The 20251-nt window shown below is 37.6% G+C and overlaps 1 protein-coding gene across 5 annotated transcripts in view; it reads right to left on the bottom strand.

The window, feature by feature from the left end:
- KATNAL1 (katanin catalytic subunit A1 like 1) overlaps positions 1-20251 on the bottom strand; it is an 84519-nt gene that overhangs the window by 20931 nt on the left and 43337 nt on the right. For all 5 annotated transcript variants that reach the window (XM_007164170.3, XM_007164173.2, XM_007164174.2 and 2 more), the window contains exons 5-9: positions 10325-10452; positions 9823-9928; positions 5177-5335; positions 4317-4443; positions 2907-3041 (exon numbers count right to left, since the gene is read on the bottom strand). In XM_007164170.3, coding sequence (XP_007164232.1) covers positions 2907-3041; positions 4317-4443; positions 5177-5335; positions 9823-9928; positions 10325-10452 — 655 coding nt within the window. The remainder of the gene's footprint in view (positions 1-2906; positions 3042-4316; positions 4444-5176; positions 5336-9822; positions 9929-10324; positions 10453-20251) is intronic.

Genomic DNA, 20251 nt, shown 5'->3' with positions numbered 1-20251 from the left:
ATCATGCAAACAGTAGCAAAAGAAAGATGGTGAGGCTATATTAATATCAAAGTAAACATCAAGTCAAAGGATTTAATCAGAGATGAAGAGATGTTTCATAAAGGTAGAAGGATCAAGAAGATATAATAATGATAACTGTTTATGTACCTAATGACAGAACTTCAAACTGCATGAAGCAAAAATTTACAGAATTAAAGTGAAAAATAAACAAATTCACAATCATACTTAAAGAGTTTAACCACCCACTCTCAATAATTGATAGAAAAAACCAGAGCAAAAAATCATTAAGGATCTAGAAGATTTAAACAATACTATCACAACAACTTGATCTAACTGACATTTATGGAATATTGTCTCAACAAGTACAGAATAAACATTCTATTCAACTGCAGCTGAAACATTCAGCAAGATACACTATATGCTGAATCATAAAATCTCAACAAAATTCAAAAATTGACATCTTACAGAGTAGTTCCTAATTATAGTGGAATTAAATTAGAAATCAACAACAACAAGACATCCAGAAAATCCTCAAATATTTGGATACTAAACCACATACTTCTTTTTTTTTTTTTTCAGCCTTGCCTCATGGCTTGTGGGATCTTAGCTCTCCGACCAGGGATTGAACCCGGGCCCTCAGCAGTGAGAGGATGGAGTCCTAACCACTGAACCACCAGGGAATTCCCTAAACCACATACTTCTAAATAACTCAAGAGTCAAAGATAAAAAGAAAAAGAAAAATTTTTTAATATTTCTAATTGAATAGTAAAGAAAATATAACAAAATTTGTGGGATGAAGCCAAAGCAGTGCTTTAAGAGAAATACAACCTTAAATGTTTATATTAAAAAAAAAGAAAAAAGGTTTAAAATCAACAGTCTAAGTTTCTAACTTCATAAAAAAAGAGAAAATTAAACTCAGGAGTATAAGGGAGAAATAAGAAGAGATAAAATCAATGAAATACAGAACAGAACATTAACAAAGCAAGAAGTTGGTTCTTTGAAAAGATTAATAACACTGATAAATGTCTAGCAAGAATGATCAAGAACAACAGGGATAAAACACAAATTACCTCTTCTAGGAATGAAAATTGAGCCATTATTATAGATCATACAGACGAAACAGAAAATAAGGTGTGTGGATTTGTACTGTGTCAACTTCAGTGAAGCTAGAATTTCACTTCTCAGAATTCTCTTCATTACATAGTTCTGGGTTAGTGGGGACCACATCAGTCATTATGGACGAGATGTGAAAGGCAGAACTGAAATCAACTCAGAAAGTTAGTTCAGGGCATGAAGAGCATTTGCAGCTGAGGCCCATTTCACACTTACTAGAATGACTAAAATTAAAATACTGGCGATACCAAATGTTGGCAAAAATGTGGAAGTATTGGAATTCTCATTCATTGATGGTGAGAGTATAAAATGGTACATCCACTTAGGAAAATGGTTTGAGCATTATGAAGTTAAACACATACCTACCCTATGATCCACCTATTCTCTTCTTATCTCTATGACCCAAAAGAATTGAAAACATTCATCTATAAAAAGATCTATACAAAAATATTTATAGCTTCATTCATAATAGCCAAAAACTAGAAATAACTCAAATGTCCATCAGAAAGAGAATAAACAAATTGTCGTGTAATCACACCACAAATAAACTACTGATACATGTAACCACATGGATGAATTTCAGAAACATTATGTTGTGTGGAAGTAGCCAGACGCACAAGAGTACATATGTCATGGTTCCATTTATACGAAGTTTAATAATAGGTAAAACTAATCTATGGTGTTAAAAATCAGGAAGGTGAATGACTGTTCGGGGTTTGAGTCAACTGGTAGGGGCACAGAGAAACCTTCTGAGGCGAAAGAAATGTCCACATCTTGAGTAGGGTACTGATTAAACAAAAGTATTCATTTGTCAAAACTCATCAAACTATACACTTAAGATTTGTACATTTCACACTGTATGTAAATTTTATCTCAATATAAAAAGAAAAAACTCACTTATGAAAACGTCAACATTCATCAACAGAATGAAATATTTTTTTCAAAGCAGCATACTTCAAAGAAGATCCCAAGAGAACTTTATATTTAATCACTGAAGTTTTTTTCATTATAAAATGTTTTTAAATTTTCACATTCTTATCAACGTACATTGTTTTTTTGTAGTACAGGGACACGTAAGTATCACGTAAGTTTTAACGAAGACTCAAGTTTAAAAGTAAAACTTAGGGACTTCCCTTGGTGGTGCAGTGGTTAAGAATCCCCCTGCCAATGCAAGGGACATGGGGTTCGATCCCTGGTCGGGGAAGATCCCACATGCCATGGAGCAGCTAAGCCCGTGCACCACACTACTGAGCCTGCGCTCTAGAGCCCATGAGCCACAACTACTGAGCCCGCATGCCACAACTACTGAGCCCACACGCCACAACTACTAAAGCCTGTGCACTCTAGGGCCCACGTGCCACAACTACTGAGCCCGTGTGCTGCAACTACTGAAGCCCAAGCACCTAGAGCCTGTGCTCCACAACGAGAGAAGCCACCACAATGAGAAGCCCGCACACCACAACGAAGAGTAGCTCCCGCTTGCCACAACTAGAGAAAGCCTGAGCGCAGCAATGAAGACCCAACGCAGCCAAAAAAATAAATTAATTTAAAATAAATAAATAAATAAAAGTAAAACTTAGATGTCCTATCAACTTATTAACACAACCACTCCTCTGAATGTAAGAAACTTCAGCAGAGTACTGCGGCCTCTGTTTTCATAAACAACAAATGGGTTTTGTGATGCTATAAACTTCTTTAAGCAGAATGCCAAGGGAATAAAGACTTACAGAAATAGAAAAATGTAACAGAGAGTAAAAGAAAGATCAAAGTATAGTAAAAGGAAGGCATCATACCTGTTGGGAGAGGTATATATATCCTTTTTTCTAATCTCCTTCGCAATGCTTCATCAATGTCCCATGGGAAATTAGTAGCAGCCAATACCATAACCATTTTGGAAGGATCGTCATTCTCTAAAGCTCCTCCAACTCCTATATACAGTAAGGGGGAAAGAAGAGTGTTTTTCTTACAGTCCTTTATTCTTTCATTCAACTAACATTTCTAAGCATCAGCCACAGGCTTGGTGGTGGGCTCAATGACGAACATGATGCAGTTCTGACCTCTGGATGGTGTCAGAACCAGACAAATGAACAGATAACTATAGAACAAATACAACACAGTCACTCCTTTCTCTCATATTATACTTTAACAGAAATTAAGATGGTTAACTCATTGAGGGAAGGAACTCCTGGTACTACATTATTTTATGTATCTTATAGTGCCTGGCAATGTATGCAACACATGTTTTAAGTATTCAATTAGTATCTATGGTTGGTGGATAACCACAGCTATTTTAAAACAATGCACTGTGGATATACATATATATATACATATATACATATATATATATATAAAAATATATATAAACATATACTTTTTTTTTTAACACACTTTATGTTTTCTCATAATTTGCCTAAATAGCCTCCTATTCACCATACAACTACCAGAGTGATATATCTCTAAAAAGTAGCTCTGGGCCCATCACTCTCTTCCTCCAATGGCTCCCCAAAGCCTTTTCTTCTTTGTCTGAATAACTTCTACCAATATTTCAAAGCCCAAGTCGGCTATTCCCTTCTATGACTCCCTTAGTCCGGGTGGTACCTCTCGTACTGTGTTTTCACTACACCCAGAGTTTAGTGCTACCACAGAGCTCATAATGTATTGTAGCTGTCTGTGAAGTGCCTGCTTCTCAACTAGATCAGTGGTTCTCAAACATTTTGGTCCCAGAATCCTTTTTATACCCTTAAAGACTACTGAGCTCCAAAGAGCTTTTGTGTGCATGTAGTATATCAACATTTATTATTAAAAATTAAAAATGAGACTTGTGAGAGAATGAAAGTGAAAAAGGTAAATAACATCTTGATATTACTATGAAAATAGTTTGGCCTTTGCACACCTTTTAAAGGAGTCTTAAAGACCCCTGGGGCCCTGAGCCACAACTCTAAAGGCTTTGCTCTAAATAGTAAGCTCCTTGAAGGCCATATCAGTCCTTTTCTTAGTAACCTCAGAACCTGAGATGGTGCAAGTAAGCAACAGATGCTTTCTGAGTGCATGAGCAAATGCACAAGTGCGTGGACGAACAAATGATTACAAATACATTCAGGCTGCCTTCCAGTCCAGTCGTTGAGAATTTCCGAAGTATGAATCTACACACAATTCAAAAAGGAACCAGAACAGTTTAGAGACAGTAATTAAATATCAATTACCATCCATCTGAATGAGCAGCTCAGACTTGACCCTGCGACTTGCCTCATGCTCATCAGAGGTCCCTCTTCGACTGCAGATAGAATCTATCTCATCAATGAAGATGGTGGTGGGGGCATAAAACCTAGCCTTTGTGAAAACAGTTTAAAGACATCATTTAGTGACCTCCTGAAATAATCTGAAGTTTTTAAAAGACATTTCCTCCGACTAAAACAATGGTGAAAAAGCACAGAAATTTCTCACTGCTTTAATGCCATCACTTGCTTATGGACAGAGGTTAAGTTAATCAATCATATCAGACACAGAAAAATTTCTAAACATAAAAGATAAGTTATATGGTTGGTGAAGTCAGGTGACAGATACACGAGGATCCACGGTACTATCCTTTCTACTTTTGCGTTTGAAAATTTCCATAATACAAAAAGTTTCTAAAGATAAATCACCAATCTATCCTCAAATATGCAATCTTAACTACTGCAAACTACTTTGAAAAAGGAACAAACTTTAATGATAGATCAATTTCTAATTGATTTGCAAAATGTATGCTAAAATATACTTCTGCTCACCAGCTCATGAGAGATCCAGAAATGTCAGTCAAACCACACACATTTCCAAAGTCTCTTCTACCCTCACTGGATGGGATGCCAAAGGGCTTTTACCTCAGAGAGGAAGGTACGCTGAAGACACATCAAGCACTCCACAAAACACACCGCCCCGTGTCTTATTAGTGTATCAAGAACTGTGAAACTACAAGTACACTTGCCCTTTCTTCAAAAGATCCCTGGGTGAACGGATCTAGATTAAAGGGATACCATGTGCTTACACAAACAGTGCTTTGAAATCCGAATATAACATCACTCACCATTTCAAACAACAGACGAACTAACTTCTCAGATTCCCCTCTGTACTTCGACGTCAGCGTGGAAGAGGAGACGTTGAAGAATGTTGTGCCGCACTCGGTGGCGACAGCTTTAGCCAGCATGGTCTTTCCAGTGCCTGGGGGCCCGGCCATCAGCACACCCTGAAATTCCAAAGGACACACGAAATGATTTACCAGATTAAAGTGCTTTCTTATAAAATATCAGCAACTATTAATGTACACGAAACTCTTCCCATCAAAAGATAAGCTCAACTGTCACAGTAAAATCATGGTGCATTTGGCACGAATATCATTTCATAGAAAAAACAAAAATGAAGAATGATTTCTCAAAATGTCTCAAATCAGAGGTACTCAGAGATGGGCTAACAAAGGGCCTAGACAACGAGGAATCTCCTGGTACATCAGAAAGGACGCACCGATTTTACTGAACCTGGCAGGAGACACATGTGTGGTCTCGAGCACCGCTTAAGTGACTGCTCTGTTTCAGCAATGAAACTAAGAGGACATTTTCTACCACATGGAGCAGAATTATATATCCCTCGCCCTCCTAAGGTACAAAAGCTATCTTCAACAACACACTTACAATGTACACTTTTAATCAGAAATAAAGATCCATTCATCAGTTAATAAATAAGGTAGCTAAAATCTAGTGGTGATTCAAACATAATCAAATTAGCTAGCCTTTTATCAGTTTAACTGTGCTAGGCAGTTAAGAGTTTACATAAAATAGTGTTAGTAATGAAAAAGCCACTAAATATAACATAGACTAAAATATAAATTTTAGTTACTTCTCACCTTTGAAACGAACAGAAAAATGTTCCATAAAAATAAATCAATGAGGAGTAAAAATTATCCAAGAACACCAATCCTCTAGTCTTGAAGACTAACGGATTTTTAAATACATATTATTTTCTTCTAACACTTTTAATGAGAGTTCAGATATATAGTTAACACTACATTTCTTTTGCATAATAGTTCATGATCTTAAGAGGAATTTGGAGCCATTTGTTAATTTAATTCAATAAGCTTTTGGGGATTTAAACTTTGAAAACTATGTGCATATCAGAGCTTCATAAACTCTAAATTCAGAAACTGTCCAAATGCTCTTCTAGCTATAGAATTTTGATACCCAGGACAACCAGGGATCACTAGGATTTGAAACACTAGTTTTACAAGAAAAATTTGTGCTTTGCAAGAAGCCTTTATACATGAGATTGATATTTTGAAAACTGTAAAGACAACTAATGGTATTGGCACAGCTACAGAAAAGTTCCTATTTCTCTTTCCACCATCCCCTCTCAGTGCCCTCTCAGTTCCCGTAATGTCATTAACGTGGTCACGTCCAGCAGGAGATAATTTCCAGGGTTAGCATCTGTGTGCAGACACAGCTCATAGATACAGTACAGCGTTTATAAATTTCCCCTCCTCATGACATTACCCTGTCAATTATCTCCTCTATTTCCTGTATCTCCTCCTCTGTTGGCTCTATTTATTTTAAAAATAAAATCCTTCACTTGACCCTACAAATCCTCTGGCTACTATCTACCTCTTCCTTCCCCTTCCCAGTCAACCTTCTTAAAGAAATGGTTTACGTTTACTATTTGTTCTTCACAAGCTACAGTCTGACTTCTGCCCCTACTCCTTCACTAAAAATACCTAATTTACTAATCCAATGGTCACTTTTCTTTCCTTTTCTGTGTTGAGTTTTACGTATTTTTTTTTGGCTGCGCCACTGCGCAGTACGCGGGATCCTAGTTCCCTGACCAGGGATCGAACCCGCACCCACCGACTGGAAGCACGGAGTCTTAACCACTGGATCTCCAGGGAAGTCCCAACCAATGGTCACTTTTCAACTCACAGCTTCTTTCCGTCTCTCGGACCTTTGATGGTGCCGATACCTGGTGTTCATTCCCTCCTCCCTGAAACCCTTTCTCCCTAGGTTGGTTCTATGACACGGTTCTTTCCTGACGCTTCTCCTACTCATGACCATCTTCAGTGGCTTTCAGGTCTCCTCTTCCCCCTGCCCTTTACATTCCCAAAGCAATTCTAAATCTTCTGCTCTTTTGAAAACCCTTTATAAAACCCCTTGAACAATTTCATCCATACCCAAATTATCAACCACCACTTATATCTCAAAATTTTAATTTAAACTTAAACTCTAGCCCAAGCTCCAGACCTCTATTTCCAATTACCCACTGAGTTTTCACCGAAATATATTTTGTTTCTATTTAAACCTGCTCCTCTCCTCAATTTCCAGTATCAGTTCACTGTATCCTGTTTAATGAAGAATTTGGCTGCCCTTTTCCCTAGCTCCTGGGAGGCAGACTCTAAACCTTTGGAATTTCCCAAGTGACAGGAGTGCCTTTGTTGTTCATGTTGGGCCCTGAAATTTTAGGCTAATGAGGTGGCTCATGGTGGGTCCCTATATAGATTATGCTAATGAGATGACTCAGGATGGGGGCTGGCCTTGCCCGAAAAACCAACCATGTGATTAGCAGGCTGGGGCTTTGAGCCATGTGATATCAACCAGACCTCTGGGGAGAGAAGGGAGACTGGAGATTGAGACATATGGTCAACAATTCAATCAATTATGACTATGCAGCGAAACCCCAGTAAAAACTCTGGACACTGAAGCCTGAGTGAGCTTCCCTGTTGGCAGTACTGTACGCACTGTCACACATCCACGCGCTAGCTAGGCGGGTAAAGCATCCTGCTTGCAAGGGAAAGGACAACAGAAGCTACACTTTCAGCATCCTCCCAGATCTCACCCTACGCATTTCTTCCTTTGGCTAGTCCTGATTTGCCTCCTTTTGCTATAACAAAAACCATAATCGGAAGTACAATGCTTTCCTAAGTTCTGTGAGTCATTCTAGAGAATTATCAAACCTGAGGGTGCAGTGAGAACCCCCAAATTTACAGCCAGCTGTCACAGTGAGGGTGACCTGGGGACCCCCAAATTTGTGGTTGGCATCTGAAGTGAGGGCAGTCTTGTGGAAAACTAACATCAACCTGTGAAGTTTGGTCCAATTTTGGGTAGTTGGTATCTGAGCAACTGCATACTCCTTCAATTCAAGCCTGGAATCTAAGAGTCATACAACTTGTTCCTCTCCCTACCCCTATAAACCATCACGTCATAATGTTATCACTTATACCTTTTAAATATCTCTCACAAATCCACTCATTCTTCATTGGCCAAATAACGAATGCCTTTGTCCAGGTCCTCATCGTTTGGCTAGACTATTGCAACAGCCTCCTGACCAGACTCCTCTCTGTATCCATCTACGCCCATCTCCAATCCAGCCTGCATACTGCTGCCAAGGTGATCGTCATACATTTGCAAATTACCCTCTTGCTAAAAGTTCACAGGGCTCGTCATGATACATCGGTTATACCTACCATTCCAGCTGTTTTAAAACTCCTTTAAATACCTATTTTATCAAGGCCTTATTATTTATTTTAAACATTGTTTTTAAAGTTATAATAAAGGGGAAATTTATGGTAATATGGTCCCCAAATTAGGTAAATCTATAACAAACAGTCTATAAAAGTTTTTAAGTTGTGAGAGGCAATCAAAATGCCATGGGTGTTCCAAGCCATTTATGTAAACGCACAATTTCTCCTCCTCTCTCCTTTCAGGCACATTGAACAAGGAAGAGGTACTGCGAAGGTAAACGACCTTCCCAGCTAATTCAGAAGGGCAAAGTAAGATCATGCTTTTATTTCACTCTACCAGTCAGAGTAAAGAAAGACTCTGCCTATGGCTAAGACCAAAAAAAGTTCCAGGCAGCAGCTGTTGGAAGGGTTTTTAATATGTTAAAATGAAAACACTGAACTTAGGAGGAACTAGTCCTGGGCAAGCTAGAAAGATATAAACATTCTGATTACATCTGAGAATTACACCAAGCCTAGATGAAGTGATCAAACTAATTAATTACTGAGAAATATGCCGGTTTTTAAAAAGATAATTTATTTGATCAAACACTTATTCTATGACTATGCACTATTACTATTTAATTTGCTTGCTAACTTTTTATTTACAAAAACAGACATCTAGAAAATTCTTAAAACTCATCTCTAGGGCTTCCCTGGTGGCGCAGTGGTTGAGAATCTGCCTGCCAATTCAGGGGACATGGGTTCGAGCCCTGGTCTGGGAAGATCCCACATGCCACGGAGCAACTAGGCCCGTGAGCCACAACTACTGAGCCTGCGCGTCTGGAGCCTGTGCTCCGCAACAAGAGAGGCCGTGATAGTGAGAGGCCCGCGCACCGCGATGAAGAGTGGCCTCCACTTGCCGCAACTAGAGAAAGCCCTCGCACAGAAACGAAGACCCAACACAGCCAAAAATAAATAAATAAATAAAATTAAAAAAAAAAAAAAACTCATCTCTAGCTCAGCGCCCCTGAGGGAAGTGACTTTAGAGACTATAGTTCCAACACTCCAGGCCCCTCTCCCGCCAGGCAGAGGCAGCATATCTCAACTACAAATCCAAATCCAGGTATCTGAAGTATGCCCAACCTCCCCCAACCTTTACAAACTGTGTTAATAAATACACAAAGAAACTACAGTGCTGGCTTTCTTTACCATGCAAGCAGCAGTTTTATACCTATATTATTTCAATAAATTCTCACCTTCCATGGCCTTCTAATCCCTTTGAAAAAGTCAGGCATCCACATGGGAAGAACAACAGCTTCCCTTAGCAACCTCTTAGCTTCTTCCAGATCTGCTATGTCATCCCTTTGTAAGAAGAGCAAAGTTTCATGCTTATTCAGGGACACCTTTGATTTATGATCAATACTAATTGTTTTAATTTTTTTTAATTATGAAATTTTTCTTACATTAAGAACATTATTCTAATTTTTACTGTATAAAATGATCAGTGAAAACATATTGCAATTATAAATTAGGACATGTTATTCAATTAACAACCTTTGTCAGTTATGTCAACATCAAATTAGTATGAAAATGTCTTGGTTATATTCTGGAAGAAGAACTGTCCTACCAATTCTGCACACTCATATTACGGATGAAGTCATAATCAGGAGATGAATGGATAACAAGACAAGACTCACACCAAGCCAACCTACAATTTGTTTTCTCCACTACTGTAATTCAAGAACTTAACAGACTAACCAGTGAATGCTAGGATTCCTAGAGACGATGTCTCTCTCAAGGGCTTCCACCAGATCCTTATCATATGCAGCACCATCAAATTTGGGAATTTCACCATCACTTGCACCGTCTTGCATATTTTTCCTTCCCTGGGGACAGGTACAAAAAAATGCTGATCAATAACAAGATAATTTTAATTAACATCATTAAGCTTGCAAAATATTGCAATGTAACCATTTTAAATGGCTTACTATTTTTTTAAATACTGTTTGCTAATTACCCAAATGCCATCCTCCCCTATTTAATTCATCAGAAATAGATGAACTGGCCAACTTTATTAGACACTTCAAATTTACATTCTTGAGGGGACAGTTGCACGTAAGACTGAAATGAGCTAGATACCTCTAAATTTGTGGATGCAAGGGATTTCTACCACCACTGAAAAATACTTGAGTATTAACACAGAGGAAGAAAAGAAATCAATTGAAAACCTACTGCATGGCAAGAAATCTCACATATATTATCTCATTTAATACAACTACCCTACAAGGTAGGTATTATAACCCTATTTTTACAGATAAGGAACTGGGACTCAGAAAGTTAAGTAACTTAAGTTCACAATTATTAAATGTCAGAGTACAGATTTTAACTCAGATCTTCCTGACTCCCCAGATCCATGCTTTTTCACAGCATCAGACCACCTCATGCCTGGCTGAGTCGGCTTAAAGCTTAAAAGCAGGTTATGGCGGAGAGGGATAAATTAAGAGGATGGGATTAGCATACACACACTACTATATATAAAATAGGTAACCAGCAAGGACCTACTGTATAGCACTATATAGTACTATACTCAATATTTTGTAATAACCTATAAGGAAAAAGAATCTGAAAAAGAAATATATATATATATATAAAATGTGTATAACTGAATCACTGTGCTGTACACCTGAAACTAACACAACATTATAAATCAACTATACTTCATTAAAAAAAACAAAAGACTAGGTTATGTATGGCAGAACTATCCTCCTAAGCATCCAAGAAAGAGGCTGCAGATGAGGAAAGAGGTGGGACTCTGAACTGCATCTTACAAAGCCTTTTCCCTGTCACTGTAAGTACCCACTCAGGGTTGAGGGTTTCTTCCTAGTAAGGTCCTTGGACCACATCATAAAGTCACTGTAATGACAACGATAAAAGGACCTTTTAAAATAGTATCATTAGGACCATTAAAGCAATACACTTTACCCCAAATTCTTTATTTAATAATATAGAGGCTTTAAAAAAGAATTATATGCTATGGAGTTCCGCCAAGATTTACTCGGCTCCGAAGAGCTTTAAATGAAACATGCTCAGCTGCCAGAGACAGTTCAACCACTGGAACTACTTCAGCAGACAGAGCCAAGCACCTCCCCAGAGCTTCAGCTCCACAGTTACTGTTAATGTAAAAATGAAAGGAAATATGGTCCAAAAATGAGTCAGTTTCCTAAGCTTCAATCTGAAGAGAAAGAACAGGATGAACCTCTCCTACCACACTCCATCTGAGATAAACCATAAACTAGATCCTAAGTGCTGAGAGAAGCCGAAATGGCTCCCTTTGGGCGAACACTCTAGCTCTTTAAGCCACTAGGTAAATGACCAAACAGTACTCTGGTGACTTGACCCCAAAATGAATAATTTACTGTCTCTGGGTAGCATGGCAACAGTATTAAGCTAAGTTTTCAGAAAGATTCTTGTATTTCAGATGACAGATCCCAATACTGACACTTAAAAGGAATAAATTTCTGGCATGCCTACACAACAAAAATAACATCAACAAATTTAAAATAAGCACGGCCTAGAATCACATTTTATAATAATGATAGGCCAAGGCTAGTCACATTCAAACAAATCACTGGGAACACTATGTAATCATTTTAAAACTCTTCTAGAAATAAATCAACCAAAGAATGCAATGGACACTGATATATCTGGGACTTAACAAGCTTTGACATGACTGTAACTTTATTTTATTTATTTATTTATTTTTGGCTGTGTTGGGTCTTCACTGCTGTGCATGGGCTTTCTCTAGTTGCGGCGAGCGGGGGCTACTCTTCATTGCAATGCACGGGCTTCTCATTGCAGCGGCTTCTCTTGTTGAGGAGCACGAGCTCTAGGTACATGGGCTTCAGCAGTTGTGGCACGCGGGCTCAGTAGTTGTGGCTCACGGGCTCAGTAGTTGTGGCACACGGGCTTAGTCGCTCCTTGACATGTGGGATCTTCCTGGACCAGGGATCAAACCCGTGTCCCCTGCATTGGCAGACGGATTCTTAACCACTGCGTCACCAGGGAAGTCCTGACATGGTAATTTTAGACTTACCAAAAAATTAGTATTAAAAAATATAGGCAGAGTCATTTTAATATGAATGTCCAAGTGGTGGGGGAGGATTTGATAAACACTACCAAGGGAAAGGAAAAGCTGCACACTTATCTGGAAGTAATAGGAATCATAGGATTTTAAAAACAATAAATATGTGACCATCTATGTCCAACACATTCAGTTTCAGATCAGTGAATGAAAATACATTATCTGCCCTCACTGAGCATCCAGTCTTGTGGTGGAAAAAATTAACAAGTAAACAAACCCAAAACATACATAATTATAAACTGTTAAATGCTATGAAAAAACTGAATGGTCACTATAGCTAAAAGGTATTGAGCAAAAAGAATAGGTTGGAGAGATGATCAGAGGCCAGCTCACTGGGCCCCTATAGGCCATGGGGAGGAATTTAGATTTTATTCTAAGTACATGGGGAAATTTTTGAAATGTGCTAAGCAGGGGAATGACAGGATCTGATTTACATTTTTAAATGACCCTGCTAGCTGCGATATGGAAAAAGGATGGGCTGGAGGGAGAAGGAGAAGCAGAAAAACAAAGGCCTATTGCAGTAGTCGAGGTCAAGGCTCTCAATTCACAGAAGAGGATACGTGTATAAATCTAGCCAAAAAAAAAAGGTTCTGAAGAACCTAGGGGCAGGACAGGAAGAAAGACACAGACTTCGGGTAGACTTGAGGACATGGGGAGGGGGAAAGGTAAGCTGGGACGAAGTGAGAGAATGGCATGGACTTATATACACCACCAAATGTAAAATAGATAGCTAGTGGGAAGCAGCCGCATAGCACAGGGAGATCAGCTCGGTGCTTTGTGACCACCTAGAGGGGTGGGATAGGGAGGGTGGGAGGGAGACCCAAGAGGGAGGAGATATGGGGATATATGTATATGTATAGCTGATTCAGTTTGTTATACAGCAGAAACTAACACACCATTGTAAAGCAATTATACGCTAATAAAGATGTTAAAAAAAAGAAGCTAGTCAAAGGACTTGCCCTAGCACCCAAAGTTTCTCAATGGTAGAAATGAGACCTGAATACAAAATAAGTACTACAAAGAAGATTCTAGAACTTTTTCAAACCAAAATGGTGAGGTTACTAAACAACAAATTAAGGAAACTAAAAATAAATAATTTATTTGGTTATATTGGGAAATCAACAAAATGGGTGACAATTATCCTTCATAACAAATACTCAAATAAATTAAAATAGGGATATCAAATATAAGTTAGCAGCTCTGGTTTCAGTTAACCAACAAGATTAACTACAACACCTAAAAGAAGTTTAGTTTTCAGGCAATAAAGCTAACCTCACCCAAGATATTATTACCTGTACAGTTTATAATAATAATAATAACTGCAACATCACTGAAATCATCTTAGAAATCTTTGCTTAAATTTTCACATTAATTAATTAGCAAAAATTTGATTATTAGCATGAAGGCTGATATACTTTTTCTCATTAAAGCAAAGTATTTTAGCTTCTTTTTACGAGTGTCTAAATTACCCATATCAAAAAGTTTGGGGCCTCCCTGGTGGCGCAGTGGTTGAGAGTCTGCCTGCCAATGCAGGGGACACGGGTTCGAGCCCTGGTCTGGGAAGATCCCACATGCCGCGGAGCAACTAGGCCCGTGAGCCACAACTACTGAGCCTGCACGTCTGGAGCCTGTGCTCCGCAACAAGAGAGGCCCGCGCACCGCGATGAAGAGTGGCCCCCACTTGCCGCAACTGGGGAAAGCCCTCGCACAGAAACGAAGACCCAACACAGACAAAAATAAAATAAATAAGTAAATAAAAATTTTTTAAAAAAAAGAAAAGTTTGTTTACGATCTTTCATTAGTATTCTATTTGAGGAAGATGAGGCTAAAATTAGTGACCAACTCAACATTATAGAGTCAATTAATGACACAGATTGGCCTAAAATGCACATAATCGTTTTTATATTTCACTGTGTGCCATCTAAGAGAAACATGCTCAGTTACTAGCTCTGGGTCTTACATTTTAAGAAAAATGTTGACAAATAAATTATACCAAGAGAAGAGTGATAAAGGGTTCAAAACCCATGTCATAGGGAGGAGGATCAGGGACCCTAGAGACGTTTAAGCTGATGAAGAAAATGTTAACGGAGCAGCACAACAAACTGACCTCCTTACCTGTATGTACTCTGTATTACTCCAAAGGAAAGAACCAGGACCAGTACAAAGTGACAGAAGAGGTAAATTTCAGATCGACAAAAGAAAGAATTTTCTAACAATGAGTCCATCCATCAGGAGAGTCATCTCTCTTGTAGGCAGTGAGCTACCCGACGTTAGAATCACTGGCTAATTAGTAATAAGAACCACCGGCCCCCAATCACAGGGATGTCTGAGCTGAATTATAGCTGACCTTTGGTTCTTTGGGTAAAGCCACTGCCTCTCACTTGCCCACTTATTCATCTGTTTCCTGAGTTCAACAGCCCAAGGCAAGTGCAAAATTGCTTGGAAATCTCACTGTTTCTCTTTTTTTTTTTTTTACGTGATCTTTATTCTGTATCATACCTGTGTTAGTTCCCCACTGTCATGTTACCTTTACAGCTAACACGCGTTTACAGCTTGCTATATGCCAGGCACTGTTCTAAGCACTTGACATAACAATCTTAAAGGTCCTATGAGTTAGGTACTCGTATTATTTTTACCTCATAGATGAGAAAACTGAGGCACCAAGAGCTTGAGTAAATTGTCCAAGGACACACAGCTAGATCCTAGGCAGTCTGTCTCCAGAACCAGTGCTTTCAACCCCTTTGTACACTATGGCATAAGGCTGTACACTTTGGGCTACTCCTACCCCAGTGTGAGAAGCAAACACAGGAAAAGTTAGACAAGATCTCTAAACTGATATTTTAGGGATAAGACTTTATTATTTACAAGGGAAAGTACGTTGATAAATGCAAAATGCTTACTAATTTCAGTGTCATGCCTTGCATTGGAGTGTTAATACAAAATACATTTAAGTTGAAATAATGAATCAATAGCATTCTGCTTACTTATCAATAAATGCATTCTTGCAGCAATATTTATGAATACTTACTCTGTACCAGGCACTATTCTAGGTACTGGGAAATAGCAGTGATCTAAGCAGACAAAAATCCTGCCCTCAGAGGCATACACTCACATTAGGGGACACAATATACAAACAAGTAAAACACAGTAAAACATTCAGGGACAGAACAGCAAGTAACTACTTTACTATAATCTAATGTAATAAAATTTAAAAAAATAAAAATAAAAGCAAAAACCAACACTATTAATCAGCTGCCAAGAGAGAAAAAATCTGTGGAGTGATTTAATATCCAAAGGACAGAACAGGATATTTCTTAAAAACAAGTCACTGATAATACGAATGGCCAATAAACATATGAAAGAACTTTTAACCTCAGAAGTTATCAGATAAGTACACCATACATGGTAGATATGCTGGTAAAATCACAACGAGATTCACCCACAAGAGACAGACAATATCAAGTGTTGGCGAGGATGTGGAGCAACTAGAACTTTCGTGCTCTGCAGGCAGACGTGGAAATTGGTATAATCACTTTGGAAAACTATTTGGTGTTACCTACGAAAGTTTAACAGATGCATATCCTATGGCCCATCAAGTCCACTCCTAGGTATATGCTCACTAGAAAGGTATATATGCTCACATAGATACCAAAGGATAAGTATAAAACTATCCAAGGTAGCATTATTAATAATAGTTTCAAACTGAAAGCAATCCAAAAGTTCACTAATAGTAAAACAGATTCAACTGTGGTATAATACTGTATATTAATGAAAATAAACAAACTTCAGATATATGCAACAGGATGGCAAAATCTCACCAACATATGTTGAGCAAAAAGAGCCAGACAAAAAAAGAATACTTACTGTATGTAAAGTTTCAAAAAAGGTATAACTAAATTATGGTATTAGAAATCGGAATAGTGGTTATCTTTGGAAACAAAGTGGCAGAATAGTGCTTACTTTTGAGAAAGAAGTGTCAGGGATCAGAAGGGATCCTGAATATGGACTTCTGAGGTGCTAAATGTTCTATTCTTGACCCCTGAGTGATAGTTACATGGATTACATGGTAGTTACAGAGGTTAAATGCAGTCAGCCGAAGCGGACTCTTACTGGTTTGTAAGAGCCAATTCTTAAATTTTCAGGAATTTTTCTATAAAAAACAGCCATTGATAAAAATTAAATTACACAAACAGAATAAGTTATATTAAAAACAAAAGTGGTAATTACTCAAAACTCCGCACTTCTAACTATTTAACTATTACCTATGCACTTAGGGTTACTTAAGTCTACTGTGTCTACACTATAGAATGGAAGGCTACTACCCATCTTATCTTGACTCTGAGTTCAGTGACCTCATGTTGGTAGCTTGAAATCCATCATAGTGAAAGTATTTATACCAGAGAAACCAGCAAATGCTACAAAACAGGGCTTGATTTCTTGTTTTGTTAACTGTCTAGACTTAAAGTAATGGGGAAAATATTACATTTAAAAGTGTGTCATTTCTATAGTTGTTACAATGTAAATAGCACAAAAAATGAAGGAAATAATTTTCCAGTATTTGAAAACCATGATCTGATTCATCAAAGTTGCTCAAGTGATTGATCAATGAGTGAAGTTCCCACATATGTTTCTGTTGTTTCACTTTCATGTGACTCATTAATAAAAACAAAATATCAACCAATATCCTAACAGAACTACATTCCTAATCATCTGTCAACTGCAACCATAGGTTTGCAAGAGTTAAGCAAAAAGCAGCAAAGGCATTCTGTGAGGGTCCATTGGCTCTATAAAGTTTACACTAAAGAGTACTGTATATTTTATTATTTGTAACTTATATGCTGCACATCCTTTATATCAGTCAGATTTATAATAAATTTGTGTGTAAATATGTACGTGTTTATATACACATACACTTTTTTTTTCTTCAGAAAACTAGTTATTAAACATTTACCAGTACACTGCTGGTGAGATGATCATCATTCATCAAATATACCCTTATAATGTATATACTTTTCTTCAATAAAAAGACTTTTTTTTTAAGTCACTGTTCACTTGTATAACCACCGATCAACAGTTCTCAAAAGAATACTCCAACCCAGTTTACAATGTCTCTCCATATCAGACATCCCTACATTTAATCAGAGAAGGAAAATATTCAAAAAATGGCCATTTGTTATAATTCAATGAAATGAAGTCCTTTAAGTTTAATGGCTTTAAATGAAGTCTCTGAAGATGATTTACCATACTTTAATCTGAATTCTATCTAAAAGCACACACAGCTTTAATCATGAGATCATAATGGAAGCACTGCTCATTTCACTAAGAGTTAATTAACCATAAAGCCATAGTCTTATAAATACTTGAGAATCAGAATTTTATTAATTAAATTTATTTTTGGTTTATAATACAAAAACATCTATTCTGCTACCTAATAGTTTACTTTTAGACTATCCTTTTTTTTTTTTTTTTAATTTTATAGCTACTTTATTTATTTATTTATTTTATTTTTGGCTGTGTTGGGTCTTCGGTTCGTGCGAGGGCTTTCTCTGGTTACGGCAAGTGGGGGCCACTCTTCATCGCGGTGCGGGGACCGCTCTTCATCGCGGTGCGCGGGCCTTTCACTATCGCGGCCCCTCCCGTTGCGGGGCACAGGCTCCAGACGCGCAGGCTCAGCAGTTGTGGCTCACGGGCCCAGCTGCTCCGTGGCATGTGGGATCCTCCCAGACCAGGGCTCGAACCCGTGTCCCCTGCATTAGCAGGCAGACTCCCAACCACTGCGCCACCAGGGAAGCCCTAGACTATCCTTTTTAAATTAAAAAATGCATTTGTTATTTCTATGTATATTTCTACACTGACTCTAGACTTAGATAGTAAAATAAAAATAACCATTTTTCTCAGGTACATTCAAATAAGACTAAAAAATATGGCTGTAAAGGTTAATTTATTCCTCTGATTCCCTCTCATCAATAACAATCAACTTGAGGCCAGGAGTCACATATTAAAGTTTGCCTTCCTAGTACCTAGAAGTATGACTAACACAAAGTATGCACTTAATAAAGGTACATTAAGTAAATGGCATAACAAACTGGCCTCATGATGACTCTGTACCTCAGGGGAAAAAACTGTAAGGCTTGAATAACAGATCACTATACACAGTGACTGTTATTTATTGAAAAATAGCATTTTTAAGATTGGACCTAACTTGAAGCCTGTTAGCAGTTTAAAAAAAAAAAAAGAAGAAAAAGATTTAATCACTCTCAGAAAGTGAACTGGTACTCTTAAAAGAAATAGATATTTGTGATACATTAAAATAAGACAGCAAGCATTTTCAAATAAGAGGCTGCATAGCATAATGGTTAAAAGCTCAGGTTATCAGAGTTCAAATCCTAGTTCCACCACCTACTTGCAGTTGTAACTTCAGTGTCTCAATTTCTTCATACACAGTACAGGGAAAATAACACTGAGTCCACAGGAATTTGTAGGGAGGACTGGTACAGGTTAAGAATGCTCAAGGCAGAGTGAGACCTGTTGCTACTGCTTTTATTACTAGCTGCTTCCTCATACAGCTCACAAGACTAAACTAAGAATCCAAAGATACTGAGAGTCTTAAGCAAAACATGTAATTTCTCCTGTCCTCTCTTTTTTTAACATCTATAAAGTTAAGTGGCTAGAGAAGAAAAGCAGCTTTCAAACTTCTGACCATGACACAAAGTAATAAATTCATCTTAGATCATGAGCTAGTGTATACAAATATATAACTAAATTTTTACATACTTATATAACAAATTTTTTTCTCAAAATAATACTGTCCTTATAATGGGCAATGCAGTCTGAATTTTCTAGTCTATTTCATTTTTTTTTTTAAGCTGGTTGCAACACACAAAACTGATTTTAAAAAACCAACAACACTGAGGACCCTTCAGTACTCGATTTCAAATTAGCTTTCAATGGCAATGGATATCTGTCAGTTTCATCTAAACTGCCTCAAACCCTATCACCGCTTCCAGTGAGTTTAAGGACTCCAGTGTTCTAATGAATATCTGAGTGCTTACGATGATCATAACTGAACCAAGCACACCTTTCATATTCTAATGAAGTTTCTATGAGTTTGTTGTTTTTTTTTTTAACTGTAATCCCTTTTGTTTCCAGAGTGACTCAGAAAGTCTCTTTTATCTTCAAACAACTGTTCTTTTTCTTTTATTAAAGGGCTTATCTTCCAGTGACATTCCGAGTACTTACATGTGAATGAAGAACAACTAAGATTTAGAAAATTATTTGGAACTTTTTAAGTAAAAGACTATTTACAATATCCAGAGAAATTTATCTGACATTCAACAAATGCTGCCTGGTTGTTTCGTTCTTTGCTTAAGAATCACATTTTAAAATCAACATTTATTTAATTTTTCTGGAATTCTTTTCAAATCCAACCAGACTTTTAATCTAGTTTGGTAGGGATACTACCAATATGAAAAATACTAAAATAAAGAAGAAAAAGATCTGTGATTCACAAAGCTCCATTCCTTACTCTATGACTTTGGATAAGA

This window comes from Balaenoptera acutorostrata, chromosome 18 (genome assembly GCF_949987535.1).
Source record: "Balaenoptera acutorostrata chromosome 18, mBalAcu1.1, whole genome shotgun sequence".
In the NCBI taxonomy this organism is placed as follows: Eukaryota; Metazoa; Chordata; class Mammalia; order Artiodactyla; family Balaenopteridae; genus Balaenoptera; species Balaenoptera acutorostrata.
The sequence above is the reverse complement of the archived record's forward strand: the minus strand, read 5'-3'. Positions and strand labels throughout refer to the sequence as shown.